This window comes from Heterobasidion irregulare (assembly GCF_000320585.1).
Source record: "Heterobasidion irregulare TC 32-1 unplaced genomic scaffold scaffold_03, whole genome shotgun sequence".
Lineage (NCBI taxonomy): Eukaryota > Fungi > Basidiomycota > Agaricomycetes > Russulales > Bondarzewiaceae > Heterobasidion > Heterobasidion irregulare.
In genome coordinates this window covers 1,731,595-1,749,573 of record NW_009258199.1, presented here as the reverse complement: position 1 = coordinate 1,749,573, position 17,979 = coordinate 1,731,595, and the positions used below count along the sequence as shown (strand labels likewise).

At 49.3% G+C, this 17,979-nt stretch overlaps 9 protein-coding genes across 9 annotated transcripts; 3 read left to right on the top strand and 6 right to left on the bottom strand.

Annotated features, from left to right (window-relative positions):
- Positions 1 to 413: 413 nt before the first annotated feature.
- Positions 414 to 2,282, bottom strand: HETIRDRAFT_313412 (uncharacterized protein; the record flags this gene model as incomplete). Its single annotated transcript, XM_009545676.1, has 10 exons — positions 414 to 566; positions 660 to 698; positions 747 to 1,096; positions 1,148 to 1,274; positions 1,324 to 1,504; positions 1,559 to 1,657; positions 1,721 to 1,802; positions 1,853 to 1,919; positions 1,972 to 2,085; positions 2,139 to 2,282. Coding segments are annotated over 10 exons (1,356 nt in total), but the record flags the coding sequence as incomplete, so codon positions are not given.
- A 162-nt stretch (positions 2,283 to 2,444) lies between these two features.
- HETIRDRAFT_123913 (uncharacterized protein) lies at positions 2,445 to 3,166 on the top strand (the record flags this gene model as incomplete). Its single annotated transcript, XM_009545675.1, has 4 exons — positions 2,445 to 2,472; positions 2,536 to 2,811; positions 2,859 to 2,917; positions 2,975 to 3,166. The coding sequence occupies 4 exons, from the start codon at positions 2,445 to 2,447 to the stop codon at positions 3,164 to 3,166; spliced, it is 555 nt and encodes a 184-aa protein (XP_009543970.1).
- Positions 3,167 to 3,378: 212 nt separating this feature from the next.
- Positions 3,379 to 4,984, bottom strand: HETIRDRAFT_123912 (aspartic peptidase; the record flags this gene model as incomplete). The annotated part of the gene is made up of 7 exons (XM_009545674.1): positions 3,379 to 3,425; positions 3,479 to 3,523; positions 3,576 to 3,716; positions 3,812 to 3,953; positions 4,014 to 4,283; positions 4,337 to 4,521; positions 4,645 to 4,984. 7 exons carry the CDS (start codon positions 4,982 to 4,984, stop codon positions 3,379 to 3,381), a joined length of 1,170 nt encoding a protein of 389 aa, XP_009543969.1.
- A 2,681-nt stretch (positions 4,985 to 7,665) lies between these two features.
- Positions 7,666 to 8,310, top strand: HETIRDRAFT_449806 (uncharacterized protein; the record flags this gene model as incomplete). Its single annotated transcript, XM_009545673.1, has 1 exon — positions 7,666 to 8,310. One exon carries the CDS (start codon positions 7,666 to 7,668, stop codon positions 8,308 to 8,310), a length of 645 nt encoding a protein of 214 aa, XP_009543968.1.
- Positions 8,311 to 8,705: 395 nt separating this feature from the next.
- Positions 8,706 to 10,820, bottom strand: HETIRDRAFT_181243 (N6-adenine RNA methylase-like protein). Its single transcript, XM_009545672.1, has 7 exons — positions 10,303 to 10,820; positions 9,796 to 10,251; positions 9,631 to 9,735; positions 9,401 to 9,577; positions 9,079 to 9,347; positions 8,948 to 9,022; positions 8,706 to 8,891 (listed from the first exon to the last, which is right to left on the bottom strand). The coding sequence occupies exons 1-7, from the start codon at positions 10,813 to 10,815 to the stop codon at positions 8,828 to 8,830; spliced, it is 1,659 nt and encodes a 552-aa protein (XP_009543967.1). The 5' UTR covers positions 10,816 to 10,820; the 3' UTR covers positions 8,706 to 8,827.
- A 315-nt stretch (positions 10,821 to 11,135) lies between these two features.
- Positions 11,136 to 13,611, bottom strand: HETIRDRAFT_381745 (uncharacterized protein). The gene is made up of 15 exons (XM_009545671.1): positions 13,417 to 13,611; positions 13,183 to 13,342; positions 12,906 to 13,136; positions 12,814 to 12,852; positions 12,695 to 12,745; positions 12,593 to 12,643; positions 12,475 to 12,543; positions 12,287 to 12,415; positions 12,202 to 12,228; positions 12,078 to 12,152; positions 11,915 to 12,016; positions 11,776 to 11,814; positions 11,623 to 11,676; positions 11,506 to 11,562; positions 11,136 to 11,425 (listed from the first exon to the last, which is right to left on the bottom strand). The coding sequence occupies exons 1-15, from the start codon at positions 13,537 to 13,539 to the stop codon at positions 11,388 to 11,390; spliced, it is 1,245 nt and encodes a 414-aa protein (XP_009543966.1). The 5' UTR covers positions 13,540 to 13,611; the 3' UTR covers positions 11,136 to 11,387.
- A 436-nt stretch (positions 13,612 to 14,047) lies between these two features.
- Positions 14,048 to 15,654, bottom strand: HETIRDRAFT_102868 (uncharacterized protein; the record flags this gene model as incomplete). The annotated part of the gene is made up of 7 exons (XM_009545670.1): positions 14,048 to 14,115; positions 14,174 to 14,287; positions 14,337 to 14,420; positions 14,481 to 14,580; positions 14,637 to 15,390; positions 15,450 to 15,500; positions 15,557 to 15,654. 7 exons carry the CDS (start codon positions 15,652 to 15,654, stop codon positions 14,048 to 14,050), a joined length of 1,269 nt encoding a protein of 422 aa, XP_009543965.1.
- A 666-nt stretch (positions 15,655 to 16,320) lies between these two features.
- Positions 16,321 to 16,954, bottom strand: HETIRDRAFT_444154 (uncharacterized protein; the record flags this gene model as incomplete). The annotated part of the gene is made up of 1 exon (XM_009545669.1): positions 16,321 to 16,954. Exon 1 carries the CDS (start codon positions 16,918 to 16,920, stop codon positions 16,321 to 16,323), a length of 600 nt encoding a protein of 199 aa, XP_009543964.1. The 5' UTR covers positions 16,921 to 16,954.
- A 113-nt stretch (positions 16,955 to 17,067) lies between these two features.
- On the top strand, positions 17,068 to 17,434 carry HETIRDRAFT_449802 (uncharacterized protein; the record flags this gene model as incomplete). The annotated part of the gene is made up of 4 exons (XM_009545668.1): positions 17,068 to 17,073; positions 17,132 to 17,171; positions 17,233 to 17,327; positions 17,390 to 17,434. The coding sequence occupies 4 exons, from the start codon at positions 17,068 to 17,070 to the stop codon at positions 17,432 to 17,434; spliced, it is 186 nt and encodes a 61-aa protein (XP_009543963.1).
- Positions 17,435 to 17,979: the final 545 nt, after the last annotated feature.

Here is a 17,979-nt window from a genome sequence, read left to right as displayed (position 1 = left end):
GTAGGCATTGCATGCACTTCAGATGCAGTGTCAATGAAATCTGTAGGGGACGTGATTCCAAGCCGCGCGATCATGGCAGATGGAGAAGTGGGCACAGATGACATGTTGTCGGGGGATGATTCTGCTTCAAATTCAAAGGCCATGCAATCAGTTAAAGGAGCAGGCCGTTGGGGTGCAACTGTAAAAGTAACACCGTGTCTGTCCAACCAATCCCTTGGAGGTGTGTCAAACGCGGCGGCTCCGCCTCCGCTGCCGTTTTGGTCCTCGCTTGCCGAGTTGGCAACATTGTCCGTTGTTGCCGTTGTTGGGATTGTAGTACCATGTGTTCCTGCCGCTCTTGGGACTGCAGTGCCAAACGTTCCTGCCATTCTTGTGACCATAGTGTACGTTCCTGCAGTCTTCTCATTGGGCATTTTCTTCCTTATGCGAGGACGTGGTTTTGGTTTTGACGTAACGAGCTCTCCCGAGGGAACAGACGTCGAAGGCCCCGCTTCAGGATTATCTGTCGCTGATGCTGCTGCCGCGGTCGGTTCTGTCGTCGTCGTCGTCATCGTCGTCGTGGTTACCTTTTTTGCGCGTGTGCGTCTGGCCTTCTTGGCCGTAGAAGCGGTCTCAGGTGCAACGATGCCATCTTCGGCGGGCAATTGAGAATGTATCACGCTTGGTCGTTTTTTCAATAGTTGATATCTGTGACGGCACTGACTATGGGGTGAGCACGAGAATATCTTGAACAAAATGCACAGTACCATATTGTCTGTACGGCCAGTCCCGACCTTATCACTGATCGCTTTCCATGTCGAATCACCCAACTCCGCGACAGCAGAGAGTAGCTTTTCGTCCTCCTCCTCGGTCCATTTGCCCCTCGCGTTCTTCGGGTTCAATCTCTCCGAATATCGGTCACGACATTGTTCGTTGTTCCTTCCAGGAATGACTGATGCAACCTCGATCCAGGCGTGTCCATAGAAGGCAACTGCCTGGCGCAATTTCTGATCTTCCTCTGGCGTCCAATTGCCTTTCTTCAGCAATGGATCCAGAGTACGCAGATATCGATGTTGGCATTGAACAGGTTGAGCGTTTTCAGAAACATTTCTAGCAACTAAGAGCACATTTCAGTCATCGAAAACTGGTTATATGTGGAAGGCCATACCCAAATGCCAGTTTTCTGTGCCATATCTTTCCACAGATTGAATTAACTTGTGGTCATTATCTGCTGTCCAACTTTGGGTGGCACGGGGAATCGTATGGCGCATGCAATCCAGAGGCGTTCGATTCGTCTGCAATCACAGTGAGCGGGGAGACCGGCGCGATGATATGAAAGTATACCCCGAGTTTCTTGGCAATTTCGTACCAGTCCACCTGGCCTTCCGGAACATCAGTTACAAGTGCCCGAGCTTTGGCAATCTCTTCGCCCATCCAGGTCGTATGGTTGAATTCCGGATGACGGTCCCCTAACCAACGAACCTCACATTCCATCGAAGTGCGGGTGATAGCGGAAGTTGAATCGCTGTTGACCTAGAAAGACGATTGAGAACAACGATAAACTGGTCGCTGGAGACACGAATCTACTTTTTCTGCAATTCGCTCCCACTCGAGGCCATCTTTATTGATCTCGAGATTTTTAGGCTGTTCATGCGCACCAAAGAATGGTTGAAGACCTCTGTATCACAGAGGACGTTAGTGTCACACAATCAATTTACGGAAAAACATAGTATTGACTTACCGTCTCTGTGATTCGTAAGCGTATATGCGATAATTTTCGGTGCGAACAGCTTCTGCTAGGCTTTCCAACTCCTTGGATTTCACTAGTAAAAGAAAATCAGAATTGGCTTTACTAGTACACATAGCCACGAACTAGGATGCATCTCGGTGAGTTCAATGAATCGGTTGCGTCGTTCACTATGGGCCCTGAAAGGGGAATCCTGTGATAAATGTTATATTTGTGAAACTCTTATGTGATTGGAAGCTTCCTACCTCTGCGGTAAAATCTACGCTTGATAAAAGTCCGGTAGGTCTTTTGGATCCAGGGATGAGGATAGACCCTTTGGAGCCACCATTGCCCTCGTCTTCCACACATTCCGCCACCGACTGTAATTTAGATGAATGGGCTGCTCACAGACGGCGACTAACGGGATGCGTACCAACAATTTATCAACCGAGTCGAGCTCAGCCTGCAATCGTTCGGTATAGACTTTGAGTGCATACTGATGTTCTTTGTTGGACTGCGCCGCGGTTTGAGCGAGCTCTTTGATTGACCCCACAGGCAGTATTGTTGGAGGGCTCATCTGACCTCTGATGATGCCTTCGAACTAAACGGTTGATCGCAGGTTGAGCGATGATGTGTATGCTCAAGCGCACTTGACACGCTTATTTAAATTGGGTGTAAGATCGAGCGCGACGCGTGTGTTTACACTTGTTATCACGTTCTCTTGATCATCCTGCTGGTCATGGCTAACGCCTCTGCCAAGAAGACAGGTCTGTACATCGTTTCTCCGCCTTTCGATTCGTAATTGTTATTGACCCAATATCATTCTTCAGCCTCCCAGAATGAAACAGTCATTCAAAATCTATTCTATGGGCAACTCCTGAGTCACCTTCTACCACTTGTCGTGCGATGGCTGCTCAAGACCCACACGACGAAGAAAGTCGCATTCTTCTTCACGTTCTCGTTCATTGTCTCTCAGTTCATCTACCACCGATTGGTAAAAATGGGAACTCCGAAACGTGATAACACTGGACAATTGATTTCTTCGGGAGAGGATTTGAACCAGCCCGGCGTGACAGAATGGATGTTCGACGTCCTCTACGTTGCATGTGAGCCCGCTACCATCAGTTCTGAGTTACTGGCTGACACCTCGTAGGGGCTACACAAATAGGGAGCGCAATATTCGGAGAGTGGGTATGGTGGCTATTCACAGCGGTACGAACATCATCTCATCGCAGCCATCCGTGAATTATTGTCTCACTCTCATTTCAGATACCGGTCTATGTTTTCTACAAATTGTGGTACTCCTTCATATCTCCTGTGCTGTTGGGAAGACCGTCCTCGTCTGGTGCCGAAGAAACACAGGACCCACCAGAGAACCTAAGTAAGAGACAGGAAAAACTCCGAAAACGGAGTGAGCGCGGAGATTCCAGAGTTGGCAAGGTGCAGAGTGGACGCCGGTGATATTAAATAGAGGAGTCATCATATGAGGAGTTGCGAGCTGTACAAGTCTTAGTTGGCTCAGACCATATGGCCGGCTCTTCCTTGACAATATTTATCGGGATGATATCTGTTACCGACTTTCGACGGTGGGTTTCGACGTTGATATCTGCATACAACTACATTGGGAATACAGTGTTCTTAGAGTTCGCAAGGAGCGCCCTGGGGAGAATCGTTCAGCTTAATGTTGCGAACGCAACCCTTGTGTTCCCAACGTCAAACGCTGTAGTAGTCAAGTGAGTAAGCACAACTATATCACTTTGCTGCAGAACTTACACGTATAAACATTCTGGAGGAAAATGTCTCCGACAACCCAAAAAGCTATGTATTGAATGAGCTCGGAGCAATTAAAAATAGGAATTTAGGAGCCTACGCCCAAGGTCAGCGGCAGCAATGCCGCCAACGCATTGCGACGAGCGGGCAGACAGTGGACCTAAGTTGAAGGTATCCGCAGACATAGGAAAGTCAGTGCCACCAAAAGTCAAACTAACATTGGGAACAGAAGCGCATGGGGCTAGGCCAAAGTAAGTGGACCATAATAGCTTTGAAGGACACAAAACTCACAGGTAAAAAAACCGGGGCCTGCAGCATTCGTAGCATCCTATGCACCCGGAACAGAGGCATAAAATTGTGCAACGGTATCGGCATCCCCAACTATCAGAGTGGTGCCGGTGTCGATAATAGCGGACAAGCCGGTCACAGCAGTGTCTCCGTTCGCATTGACCGAGTCTAGATCGACCTCCCAGAAGCCCTAAGGAGTGTAAGTGTTGTTTACATGACGCCTATCTAATTAGCAGGGGAACGAGCATACCGCTGTCGTAACAGGTAGTTCGGTAAAACTGCCTGTGAAAAGATTGTCATTGACTCCACCCGAAAAGAGCTCCGAGCCCGAGGTAGCCAATTTGAATGCGAATTCGGGCGCAGTAACCGTTCCTTGCGCGACCAAGGTTTGGAAGAAGGGGTTCTCACCAAAGACAGATATTTGAGGGAACGCCATCCCCAAGAGCCCGTCTGGAGGAAGCTCATCGATGGCAAACCCAGCAGAGAATCGGTTGGCATCATTAATTGCTTGTTTGTTCGCCTGTAGGCAACTTTAGGGAGTTCGATGCAAGTGGCAGGAGCACATGATCGTACTGTTAAGCCAGCTATTGTTCCAGTATCCCTAAAAACAGTCCCTTGAACAGTCGACTCATCGCCGAATGCGAGGCTGAATGGCGTATCGGTATCGGAGGACTCCGAACTTGCATCAGGGTCATATAGAGTATGTCCTTCACAATTCACAGTACAATCAGTCCCTGGTAGGAAGAGGTCACTGCTGCCTATGTCACCACCGATTGACATCAACGCAGATTGCACAAAATACTACGAAAATACCTGTATCAAAGTCAACTATACGCAATGATCAGCTTCTAGTCAGATGTTGTTGAGTGTGAGACGCCTACCAGTAAAATCTTTGGCAGGATTACCGACGGAGATACCACCTTGCCAAAGTGCGCCTTCATTATCAGTAAGCTTGTCGGCACCCGTAGCCCGCTTATGAAGATGACCATTGTCGCTAGGATGCTGAGTGCCCGTATTCTGCTTAAACGCCTCGAAGCCTCTTCGAAGTTTTCCCTGTACTGCTGCGAGGTGGCTATGCAACAGCGTCATATTTGATACACCATTACCATTCGCAAAGCGCACATGCCGTGTGAGGGGTACTGTGATGCCCACGCGGAACACGGGGGACGCAGAAGCAATCAAGGATAAAGTTGAGACGACAACCGCGAAGAGGAGGCGCATTTTCAGCAAGAGTAAACTTCCTAGCAAGGTCAACCAGAGATTATGAGTCTTTAATATGCTTTGCCGCACGAGAAGTATCCCTACATTCGGAAGTCGGAGAAATGTGTGGTTATAATCGCACGGGAAGGGAGATTACCACCATCGCCTCCGTGGACCGTTATAGCATCCTATATAGCAAACATAGAAGTTGCAGTTTCATTTTCTCAGGCAGTGGGGTGGGAGCCATCTTGGACACATAGAGATAGATTCGTCGTTCGTTATGCTAATAGAAGTGTGGGAGGTACATAGCAGGAAGGTCGTTTGAGGTTGAGCGTTAAACGGGACATGCAAATAATGCGGGTGACTTGTTTGCATGTCATGCGTTGAAAGCATGTAGCGCACTAGTCTCTGTAGCTGACCTTACACAGAAGAGAGCCGTTCCGTGTAGTAGCACATAGTCTGGCCGCGGTGAGCGTCTGGCCGCGTCTGGCTGCGTGGGGTCTAAACCTGTCTAAACACTTCATTTAAGGAACACACCTGCAAGTCAGATCGTCAGATCATTGACGTTGATTTGACGACGACCATAAAGCATATATCGAATTTCGGCTGCTACACCGAATAATAAAAACTCCAGGTTCGTGTGAGGTGTCAGGGGGAAAGGGAGACAAACAACACGTCAACAACAAGTAAATATGGCATATATACCACCGGCATCCAATTAAGGACCCCGCTAACTCAGACTATATGCAACATGTCTTACCTGCCAATCGTATGTTGTTTTACGATTTGTAGGATCTCAATCCATGAATCCTGTCTTGACAGATCTATCCTCCGATGTCGCCATCCGAAGAATCTTCCAGAATTGGGCCTTGGTTGGTGTTATCTGCAGAGGTGAGGACAATTGGCAGCCTGTGTCACTGCTCGTGACCTTTCAAATCTCCCTGTAGTCGAGATTTGATGTAATGCAGGATATAGGGCCTGAAAGCACTGATGTGGTGAGTCTGATGTTTGAGTGAGATCTCAGTGCATGGAGACAAATGTGCATATATGCGTGTTGACGTTCTCATCCATTCACCAATCATAAGAAGTCTGCGACAACACGCTCTCCCAAACGATCATTGAACCAAGATGTAAGCGACACCGCTTGCTCAATAGGTGGCCTACCCCATGAAGCCACGGTCAACAAATACACGGACATCATGGGGTCACTAGAACACTCATCTAAAGGCGACTCTGATGTCTTGAAGATTGTCGAGGATATTGTCTCCTCTCCATCGGTTGCGGTACGAGTCATCTCGTTGTGATGCCCCAAACTTTACTGGCGGAGGACTCCGAGCTTGCCTTTGCTGAACTTGCCTTCGTTCGTCTTACGCAGGATACTCCACAAAAAGTATTCGCCACCTAACTCCTGTCATAGGGTATCTGATCGCTTCTCTAAATTAGGATAAAAGCCCACTACGTTCGAACTCGCCAGATATCAGCACTGAGGAACATCTCCCGTCATCTTCCTCGCCTGCCCCGTCCTCTGTTCCTTTCATGAGCTCTAGTCCGGCTCGCGACGTCAACCCTTCTGCGCCCATTTCACAAGAGAATTCAAATCATTGGGGTTATTCAGATTGTGATGATCCTTTGGTAGATATGCCACCTCCCCATCACTTGGACAAGCCGAGGTCTCGATGTTAATTGTTCATATGGTTTCAGGAAACAGGTGAACCTTCCACCCGAGACAGGAGCGGTCAGATTTCTTTTGCCCATAGGGATCCAGTTCATCTATCGTCTCTGCATGCTCTGGTTCCGTCTCGTCCTGCGACCGTTGAGAATTTAACATCTTCTGGAACCAACCCGCTAATCTCGCCAATGAACGACCCTCACTCGAAAAAGGAAATGCCTTTTACTGCTGAATCTCTGTTGTCTCCCAAGCCTGGCGTCTCCGATTCTGGCTCTTATACTTCTGTCCTGCCTTCTCATAAATCACTGACCTTGATATTAAATCCTGTATCTCCCGTGTCTTCCGCCGTCAAATCGGGAAATGGATTCCTCAGCAATCTTGCGCATCGTGTAGAAGATATCACAGTTGTTTCGAGCGTTGGACTCAACTCTGGATTATCACCTTCTGGTGACCCTTATGGCTCTGGCTGTCCTGGATCCTCGCTCATCTCGTCTCCCAATCGAGTACTCTCGCCAGGAGATCTAAACTGTGGCACAACTATCGTCCCATCTGGCTCTTCTCCAGTGCTCTCGTCGGCTGATCTTTACTACGGAGTGCATCCATCGTTAAGTCCAGCTTCTCATTCACCTGTCAGCTCCTTGCGCATGATGCCGAGCGCCAGGGACCGTTCTCTTGATGGTGAATCAGAGAGCGGCTTGCCTTTTCGATCATCTCCGACTATGAATAGGAACAGGAAAGCTAATGTAGAAAAGGTACGTTGGAAGGGCAAGCCTCTCTAACTTTCTCGTAACGTCTATTGCAGCGAACGATGTCTTCGCCACCCCCAGAGCACAAAAACGGATCAAACAAGCGTCTGGTAGGCTATTCGCATATTCTCTTTCGATGTATTCAATGTCTGCATGTCAATTAGAGAAGAGACGATATACAATCATCACCTCCTCGTAGCCTGCCCGTAGCCGTCCCCAAGCGTCCAACTCTAGCATCGCAGCAAGTTTCACGTCGAAAACTCGTCACTCCCTTCCGATCACCTCTGATGGCCAAGGTTGTTCCCTGGAACGGCACAATTACATCTGAGCACGACAAAGCTCTCTCGTCAGGACATGGCATAAATACAGGATCGCCCCCTCATAAGTCTGAGTCTGGTTCCAGGAGCCCTGCCAATGTCAACCGCACTATGACCAAGCTAGCGCTCGCCTCTCGAGCCGCGTCACAGTTCAAGTCTCCCTTTGGAGGATCGAGCAATCCGCAACCGCGCACCATCATCCTGCCGACTGCAAAGATCCAGTCCCTCGAACGCCAAGTCACGACCCTCAGACGCGCAGTGAAGATTAAGCGGGATGGCGATGAAGAGAAGCTTAAAGAGTTAACGTGGAAGTGGACTGAGGTCGGAAGAGAAGCAGCCTATGAACTTTGGGGAGTCGTCCGAGACTTTTCCCAGGAAGATGTAGGTGTCGACAAGCAAAAAACTGGGGAATGGGGGTGGGGCTGGGACGAGAAGGAGAGTGGTAAGGTCAACACGGCCGAAGAGATTCTTCAAGACGGTGGAGCGGGATCGGGCGAAGTTGTGGAAGAAAAGGAGAAGGAAGAAGAAACAATCGGCCTCATGTTGAGGAGGATCGGGATCACGCCAGAGACGCTTGGATGGAGCGCGGAAGTTGAAGACTTCGTGGACAACTGATGGACACCATCCTCGTAATATTCTCCGAGCCCAATCCTTGATACATCGCCGTCTTTAACTTCTCGCACAGATTAAGTATAATGCCCCCCAACCCCATATGTTGTTCACTGAGAGCCAAATCCGTTTCGGGCTTCGAATGTACGTGAACGTTGTGAATAATACTTCATCATTTTGAGGATATGAGGAGAAACTCAGATTGTAGTGTTCCCGAATCCACCCAAATAGCTCTACCGCATTTGTTACTTGAGAACTCACAAGTTGGTAGGTTGAACAAGCCGTGCGGCTGTGAAAGTGTTGTCCAGTGAAAACGAACAGGGGTCAGATACAACTCCTTTGTTGCGCAAATCTTTGTGCGATACATGGATGCACTACGCTCCTCAACGAGGTCAAGAATTGCATCAGACGTGTTGATATTCACATGCAGCGAGTACCTATACAGAGAAAGCAGCCCCCAAAACCCAAAACCCAAGAATTATATTTACAAAGTCCTTTCCGCATTGTTATTCAACTGTAACGTTCAGTGCTGTGGGTGGTTCACGCCCGTAGGCCCTGTAGGGGCGTTGATGATTCGCTCCGGATACCTTGTAATATAGACTATCAATAACCACAACTAAGCGGCTCGAGCCGCACAGCTCACCTTGCTTTAATCCTAGCGGCCAGATCCTCTTCGAATATCTGATCGCCTCCCAATTGATTACCAAGCGTCAGCCAGCTATGCGGGATCAAGTCAATGCAGCAAAGGGCGAACAGGATGCGGGATGCACATACCCCGGCCGTACGTTGTGTTTCCGACCAAAAATCTCGATCTTGCGACCGCCAGGGCACATCCGCTCGATGAGCCCATATGCTTCGTCCGGCTTGCGACTTGTCTCGCGCACCTCGGACACGATGGTATCCGTGTCGAGCCCGCGGTTTGCCCACGAGGGAAATTTGAGGTTGCCTTCGGCATCGACGTGTGTCTTGATGCCGACAAGCATATGTTCCTTGGTGTGATTGAGCCAATGGCCAGTACGTCCAGTGCGGATGACACGTTGCAGCTGTGGAGATGAGCGGTTAGTCTTCGCAGAGACGGTGAGGGGGAGAGCAATACTTGATTGGTCTTCACCCAGACGACTTCATCTATCCGCGTGTAACCCCATACACGGAGGCATTCGCGGCCTACCTCCATCGCACGCCCCGTTACCCAGAGGAATAGTAATCCTTCGTCTTGGAGCATGGGAATGGGCATTGCGCGCATCTCATCGTCGGTCATAGTTCCGTACGGCAACTGGGCACGCGATGTTTATGGAAGGACATATTTAGATATATGATGCAACGTACGCTCATGTGAATGTCCCATGGTGGGTCCGCCATGATGACGTGGAATTTACCCAGCACAGAGTAATCAAATCTGCGCAAATCACAATTGACCCACTGTGGAGGAAGCTGTATATTCAAGTAAGATGAGTTATTACCCTCTGGGGGTGGAAAAAAATTGGTGTTTACCACCGACATCTCTTTGCCCATAGGTCCCTGCCCGATCTCCAATCTGCAGGACTTTTTCGACCTTCTATATTCCCTCCTCTCTTCTTGACCTGCGTCACCGGGGTCGAAGTCGACTTCATAATGCAAGTATCTGCACGGAGCTTTCTCTTTGCCTCTCCCACCAGCGCCCAAGCCCGATGGCAGTTGAGGCTTGGGCCACTGGGCATTGAATTGGTTCTGCGCGGAGGGTAGTGGGGGGATAGACGGCGACTGCGCGTATGTAGGCTCAGAATAACATGTGTTCAAGTAAGAGCAGTGTCCAAGGGCAGTATCGGTGTGTGGGCGAAGGAGTGGGCGGAAATGAACGCGATCGCAGATACCCGGCAGTGGGTTAGAACCCGCTGCGCGCGATTTGACACAGTCGTCTTTGGTGATATGTGCACAAATCGGTTCAAAGGATGCGTTTACGGATCGGAACTGTATACACATTGTGATAAACACAGGGATACTGATCCGTAAGAGACATACCTGTTCGGCGAGGAGGCGCCCCTTGGCTGTACTCTTCTGCAAGATGGAATAGACCTCTTTAAACTGTTTACTGAGGCCCCCTAGTGCAGAGATAGGCTTCTTGACCTCGTAAACATCCTCGGCATCGTCTCCGCTACCAGCAGCAGAATCCGCATCCTCATCTTTGACCCTTTTACGCTTCCTTCCGCCACTGTTAAGTCCTGAAAGCGCGTCATTGCTCCCTGAACCGAGTTGGATGTCCATGACTGTGAGCCCGTCGTCGTCGTGACTCACGGTCATCTGTCCCCTGTCCCATTGCCATGCGAATGAATCAAGGATAAGCTCAAATCGTGACAAGTCAGTCAAACGAAAGCAAGGTGCAGGCGTTAATGCATCCAACAGCCCAGCAGGTGTTCCGTGGGATATGATACTGGTGAGAAGGTCCAGCGAGCTTATTGGAGTGCATATTTTTGACGCAGCGACGAGGAAGTATATTGAAGTAGAAGCAAGAGTCCTAAGCTTGTCTTCCGACATAGAGCTGAGGCAGTGGGTTGACCGATGCCAACTGACCTACTAGGTGCGCAGGTGCTTGGTCGCGCCTGAGGCAACACCCGCCATCGGAGCAAAATACAAAACTCGGTGCGTCCGGCGCTGATTCCCACAGTACATTACAGCGGCAGAGGGTGGTGCAAACAGACAACGCCCTCGCCTTTTACTAGGGCGTTCCGTGTTCCACCCTCACACCAATGTCGCTTAGCCAATTTTTCAGATCTCAGCTTGTCCTGAGTTTCGTGTCTCTCTTTGTTTTGGTCTCCTTCGTGAAACTTATTGTCTTCTGGGTGCTCCACGGACTTGCAGCACATAATGGATACATGTCGACTCCGGTAGTAGAGTTTGTATGGTTGCCCCGTCACTTATTAGAGCTTGCAAATCTACCAAATTAATTCTTTGTAGGAGGCCACAATAGTAATGCTTTGAACTTGTATCCCATCTCGTGTACAAGGATCACAAAATACAGTCATAAACTACACTTTTAATCATATTCTATACACGGTATCAGTGGCCTCGAGATGAGTGGGTGTTGAACAAGCGGGTGAGATCCTATTTCAAGAATCACCTTCAGTCTTGGCTTTCTTCGGCAGCTCTAAAAGCGTCGAAGGCCGGGGAATATGCTCAGATTATGGACTCGCCGAATTCGCGAAGGTTAAAAAAAGAGAATCTTACCGTGATTACGATCCTCAGAGGTTGGAAAGGGCCTTTTAGGGAGGGTATGAGAAGGTCCTATCAAGTGGCTCATGGCTGAGGGACTCAAAATCGATGAGAACAGATATCAAAACGTACTTGTCCTTTGTCTCGGATCGCGAGTGACTTCGTATGCTATTTTTCCGGCTATGACTGGGAGGCGAAAATCCAATGCTTCAGAATCCTCACGTTATGGGTCCACCAGAGAGATAGATGATCTGAGAGTCGATGAAAGTGAGCGGTCGAGCTTACCATTGCTGTACTGACTATTTTCTGACTGTGATGAATACTCTGCGGAACATGTCGGTGAGTCAGCTTGAACACCGCACTCAAACATTTTGCGCGAATCGGTTGATCTAGTCCATCCAAATTGTGACCATGGAAAGCTCACCTTCAGACCTATTCAAAGCATTTTCAGGGTGACGCCCGAATGACTGTGACCCACTCTGATATTGACGAGGGTCCAATGGCTCTGACTTGACAGAGTGATCCACTACGATAGACACAAGTCACTCCATGCTCTTAGTCAGTAAGAGCGCAACCATAGCGCGCACCGGAAGATACTTGGGTTTGTGCGGCTTGATATCGAGCAAAAGCTTCACGTAATCTTTGTGAAGGTTCAGACTGTTCTGTAGACCAGGTCAGAATACTGGAAGGTGTGTTTACTCGAGTCCTTACCGTTCGACTCCATCTTGATATTAGCGTCTAGACAGACATGAAGGTCAAAATAATGAAGTGTAAGTGACTGCAAATTTTGACATACGGTGCGGCAATCCCCGCTCTAGCTTCACTCGTTCCTTTTCTGGATCTGGAACAATAGTGGATCCTTCACCTTCAGACCTTGCTAACCTCTGATGCTGTGGATCGGAGGGCTCCGACTTGATAGAATGTGCTAGCGCGATGATTGTAAACTCGTATAAAGCCAAGTTCTCAGCATGATCACAAACATACCGGAAAATACTTGACTTTCAGTCGCTTGATACCGAGCAAATGCCTCCTGTAGTTCCAGAGAGGGTTGCCCTGGATATTGATAAGATGTAGACAAGTGAACAACTTGACAAGCGCTCACCGCTCTTGTTATCTTGCGCATAATCATGATAAGAAGGTTCTGTCATGATATCTACTCCAAGATCGGCTAACACTTTACATGAGGTTCACACTTGATACTCACTGTCCATCGGCTCGCTCTTTACCGCTTGGAGAGACTGCAATGCTAAATCTTCTATACACAGATGAATGTCAGAAGGCGTCCATGCCGGATACTTTCTATGCTCCCATGTAACAAATTACCTGCTTCATATGGGTCCAACTTCGGCCCAAATGGCTTTACTAGATGACAGTCAGATCCTTGGTGAATCGGTGTTACACCTGCAAACCCGCACCATCGACCACCTCAGCTTTCACTTCTGGTTTGACTTGAGGCTCATTCTCAAGCTTGGGAGCCACCTCTGCTGGCGGAGTAGATGGGCGCTTGAGATGCGGAGGAAGGGGAAGTACCATATTGTAGTTGCTAAGTTGCGGCGGTACTGCCGCCCAGCTTGGAGATGGATACGGCTTGACGAAAATGCCGTCAGGCGGTGATACATCCCTTGAGGTCCGTATGACCCAATTATCTGTACCTATGTGAGCGCATGCCGCCCTGTCCTGAGGGACACGCACTATCAGCAGGATCTCCTTTCTTCCTGTAGTTGTACTGGAAGATTAAAGACTCAGGACTGTCGCTATTATCCCACTTCGTCAGGAACTCGGTCCACTTGTGACAGCCTACTATAGGTAAAACATCTAAATCCATGGGGAGCTGGACAATAATGTAATCCTTCTACGGAACGCGCAGTGCGCACACGGACGGCTTCAGCAGGACATCGATAGGTCAGTTGTGTGGAATGCACATACGGTTGACATGGTGTATACAGCAGATACACTGATACGGCGACCAAAGATTTCGCCCAGCCAACCAGAAAGTATCTGCAGATCTTTGTCATTTCGCGCGCCCGCCCTCATCCCGAAGGGGTTCATTATGACAATGTATTTTCCATCGTCCGGTTCATCATATACTGTGGTCTTGGCTTTCTTATTCTTGCTCTTCGCCATTGCGACTCGGTAATCCGTGGATAGGAACGAGTAATTGAGAAAGCAGAACAAAGGAACAAATTTACTGAAGTGCGCGCCGCATGGTGAGCACGCCGTGGACATCCGGGCCGTACAGCCCCGCACACACCGCTACTGCCATGTCTCAAAACCTTCGCAAAGCCTGATTCAATCGCGAAGTACTGTTATGATTAGTATCAAAAAGTGTTAGGCTGGTTTGAAGGGTTTCGTCACTTTACCAGTGACACGCTTGCGAGCATTCAAAGTATATCATCAGTATGAATACCCAACAGCCAGATCACAAACTCTGCACCTGCCATCGAGCTGCTGAGAAATATAGAAATTATGATGCAGAGTACTGATCTACATAGGTAAGTACAAAAATACGAAAAGGAACATCTCTATCAATCTGATGAGACAAAATCCGAACATCATCTCAATGTCCTTTATGATCCAGCTCTTTCAAAAGCAGCTTGTTCACAGCCTTAGCATTGTCCAGGTATACTGACAGGTTGAAGATCAGCATCCTCTTGTATTGATCAAGGTATAAAGATCGACTCACCGTGGTGACCAGCGCGAGGAATCACATACATCCGGCCTTCAGCATTGCCCGCGGCACGGAGGTTATCTATAGACTTCACACCACCGGCGGGATCCATCCAATCATGCTCGCCATCTGCTTCAAGTTGAGCCGAGACTGTAGTGAGGTAAAGGTAGACACTCACAAACAAAGGTAACTGGAACCTTCAGCGCTGCGATGCGGTCAACGAGCGGCATACGGGCGTGCGCTCCTGGCGCGAGGATATGTGCTGTAATGAACGGTATTAGATACCCGGGCGCTGAGGTATGGTGGATATTCTCACATATACAGTATTCTCCGGAACCCTTAGCTAGAGTGATATTCGTGATATAATCATGCATATCGCGTGTTTCCTCCTCGCTGAGAGAGGAGAATCTACGGGAAGAGTACTGCAAGGGAAATTGTCAATATGCCAAGGAGCAAAGACAACACAATCGAGACCAACCTTCCCGACTAGCATGGGTCCCCAGAACAAAGTGGAACGGACTACTTGGAACGGACTCCACCCTTCCTCCCACAAATACGTGAAAAGCTTGCTCGATCTGCTCTGATTCCGCTTCTGCTCGGCTTGCTCATGCTTGAGTGCATCAACGCGACCAGTGGTAGCCACCTCGGGCCCTTCGGAACCTATCGATTGTCCATCGGTGACCTCTCTTGATGGCATGGTATTATTCGGGTCGCGAGGTACTCCTGCCGGAGAAAGCAGCACGAGCTTATTCACCCGTGAAGGATATTTCAGCGCGTAAACCACGCTAAAATAGGCGCCCAGCGAGTGCCCTACAAGGGTCATCTTCTCCAGCCCCATCTGCTCACGCCATTGCTCGAGAGAGTCAACGAAGAACGACTCCGCCTCGCGTACACGACCAGCGATGTCTTCACGCTTTGCTTTGATGCGAAATGGAACACGCGCGGAACGGCCCATGCCTAGCCAGTCGAGGGCATAAGCTGATGATCCTCGGGAGCCGACCCACTGTGCGAGAGTGGGGAAGTTGAGGAAGTAGAAGCCAAGGCCTGCACCGTAGCCATGAAGGAGTACAGCGGGAGGCGGTGCATCAGGAGAAGGCGTAGTAGGAGTGAAGGAAACTGTGTTGAGGAACTGCTTGCTAGCTGATAGCGGCACCTTAGAACTGCGCGCAATGACAGATGTGTCGTCTTCGGATAGAGAGGGGGTGGAAGTAGAACGGAAGAATGGTAGGCGCCTCAGTTCATGTTAGATTTACAGTCGAACTGACAGAGGTCGTAAATTAGAGACACTTACCTCAGCAGACGTTCCTCACTAGCAGCACTCTCCTTCTCTCCAGCAGCCCACCTATAAGGGGACCATTCAGAGATGAATTAGAAGAGTGTATGCCTAACGAGACTCACCAACTCTTGAGGCTGGCGGTGAAGGTCGACGGGATATCTCGAGCAGGCGGCAACAGCGTGCTAGCCGCGCCTTGTGCAACAGAAGCTGCAGCGGCCATTGTAAGCAGGATGAAGGCAGGAGTGGATGTCGGGTACCACGCTGTGCTGAAGGTCGATACAGGATACGAAGAGGGAGTGAATAAGGGTGAAGACAGAGAGATGAGACGGAAGGTGATGAGGTGCCATGGCGGCACTAAGCCCTACGGTGTGTGCCGAGTGCTGCCGAGTGGTGTCGTCAGCGAGCGGGACCACAGAGTCTCGAGACCGAGCCGAGAGAAGTCTAGCTTGAACAGTCCATGGACCTCCTTGGTGTAGATCACTGTAAATCACCTACAGCATTTCTAGAACTTGTGATTGTATGCATCTGAAAGAAATCGACATCACAGAGCGAGACATGCACAGATCATAATATAAGAAAGGGCTTTCGTTGCAGCACGTATGATAGAAACTCATAATGAACAAATTGTCGGATGAGGAGAGAATCATCAGTCTGCAGCTTCAAACTTCATGGTTCTTTATGGCTAACCTTGCGTTGCATCGGTGCATAGAGTTGTGCCAGACCTAGCACGCTGCCTAACATCCTTAAGAAAGGAAGCCCAGAGAGAGTAAAGCAGCAACGGTATTAGCGACAGTAATATCTACACGCGAACCAACGTAACAAGAAGACCTTGACGGCGATGGTCAGCAAAATGTAAGAGAACTGCTCGAAAAGCACTCACGAACGACTATAAACGCCTCGCCTTCTTTGCTCTCGTTCCACCTATCTTGATAGGCGACTTGTCCGTGATGCGATTCACCACCTTCCGCACTTTCTCCCCCTCACTGGTCATAAGTGCTTTTGAGACCGCGTCTCTCCCTTGCCCGAATCCCTTCATGCACAACTCTAACTTCATAACCGGATTCTCGAGCATGAGCTCCTCTGTCCTCTTAAAGGCCCTCACCGCACATTGGTACGCCGCCTCGTACCCCGAACGATTGACACCCTTAAACCCGCATAGCCCACCCGACCAGATGCCTCTTTGAACCGGACGATTTTCTGGGGATGTAAGTGTGATGATTGTGTTGTTATGCGTGCATTTGACATGGAGTTGGAATTGAGGGTCGGATAATTTGGCCGCAATAGATGTAGGCCTGAAGGGCGAATATAATCCTGGAGGTGCTTCCGGTGGGCCGTCCTGGCTACTTGAAGAAGCCTCAGACTGCGGCGTGGTAGAGGAAATTGCAGGCTGCAAGGCCTGTTCTGCGCGCCATGTAGATGTCGAGAATGCAAGACGCGTCTGTCTGAGGGTGGATAGTGAAGAGGCTCGCAGGACTTGTAGTGCCATGTCGATTTATCGAGGAGTGACTTGTACCAAGAGCGTGTCGCTTGCCAAATGAGGCAGTTCGGAGAAGAGCGGAGCAAGCGGCTGCAGTCTGACGCGCTTGCATAGTAGAACATAATCTCAGTCCAGACGGTCATCATCATACAAAACATGGCGGTATGATCCCTCGTCAACTTTGCATTCTCTCTGTCGACACTAAGCAGGCATCCCTCAGCTCGCCAATACGTTTTATAACACTCTCGTCAAGCGAAACAGTGAGCCTCTCAAGTTCCACCGCCCTCGAATTGTTACTCATTTTTGCTCCTCTCCGTTCAGGCGTCTACGTGACGTCTATCTTCGCTGGCGCTTTCGCCTTTGGTATCGGCTTTGACGTCGGAATCAGCTCATTCTGGGACTCCTGGAACCGTGGGGTACGTGCTCACCTGTCATCATATCGATGCCAGTCTGACCGTCGTGCTTTCTTCGTGCACAGAAGCAGTGGAAGGACATTCGCCACAAATATATTCAGGAGGAATAGATGTAGATGTTCTCGAACAATTCCTGTAGACTGGTGGTCCTCGATCTAACCCTTGGCTCGCTTCCGGCGTTGAAGTGACCTAGATCCCATTTCCGAGGATGCATGTTGTAATGGTGGTCAATGACTCGTAACTTCAGCTGTATGAAGTATCAATGGGCTCCTTCCACCGTCATTGCCTGAAGGTTCACTCCCTGTGAACGCAACACGGAACACAAAGACCCTCCTTAATGAATGCAACAAAATTCTATATATGCATCAGCAGTCTAGCGGAATCTACATTCTCAACGGCATGCAAATCTATGAAGCCTGGGACAAAAAAAGAATGTACAGTAGTTATTTCGTAAATACACAAAGACTACATGACCGTGGATGCTCATACTAGTACGAACAAACGGACAAGGACCTACGAGAAACACCATTAGAGGGAGTATGAGGGGCTGGATATCAAGGAGGCTACAGCACAGACCAGAGAAGTGCGGAGAGGAAGCCGAGAATCAATACGATACGATACGATGTGGGAGAATGTATATGCGGATGTACGGGGA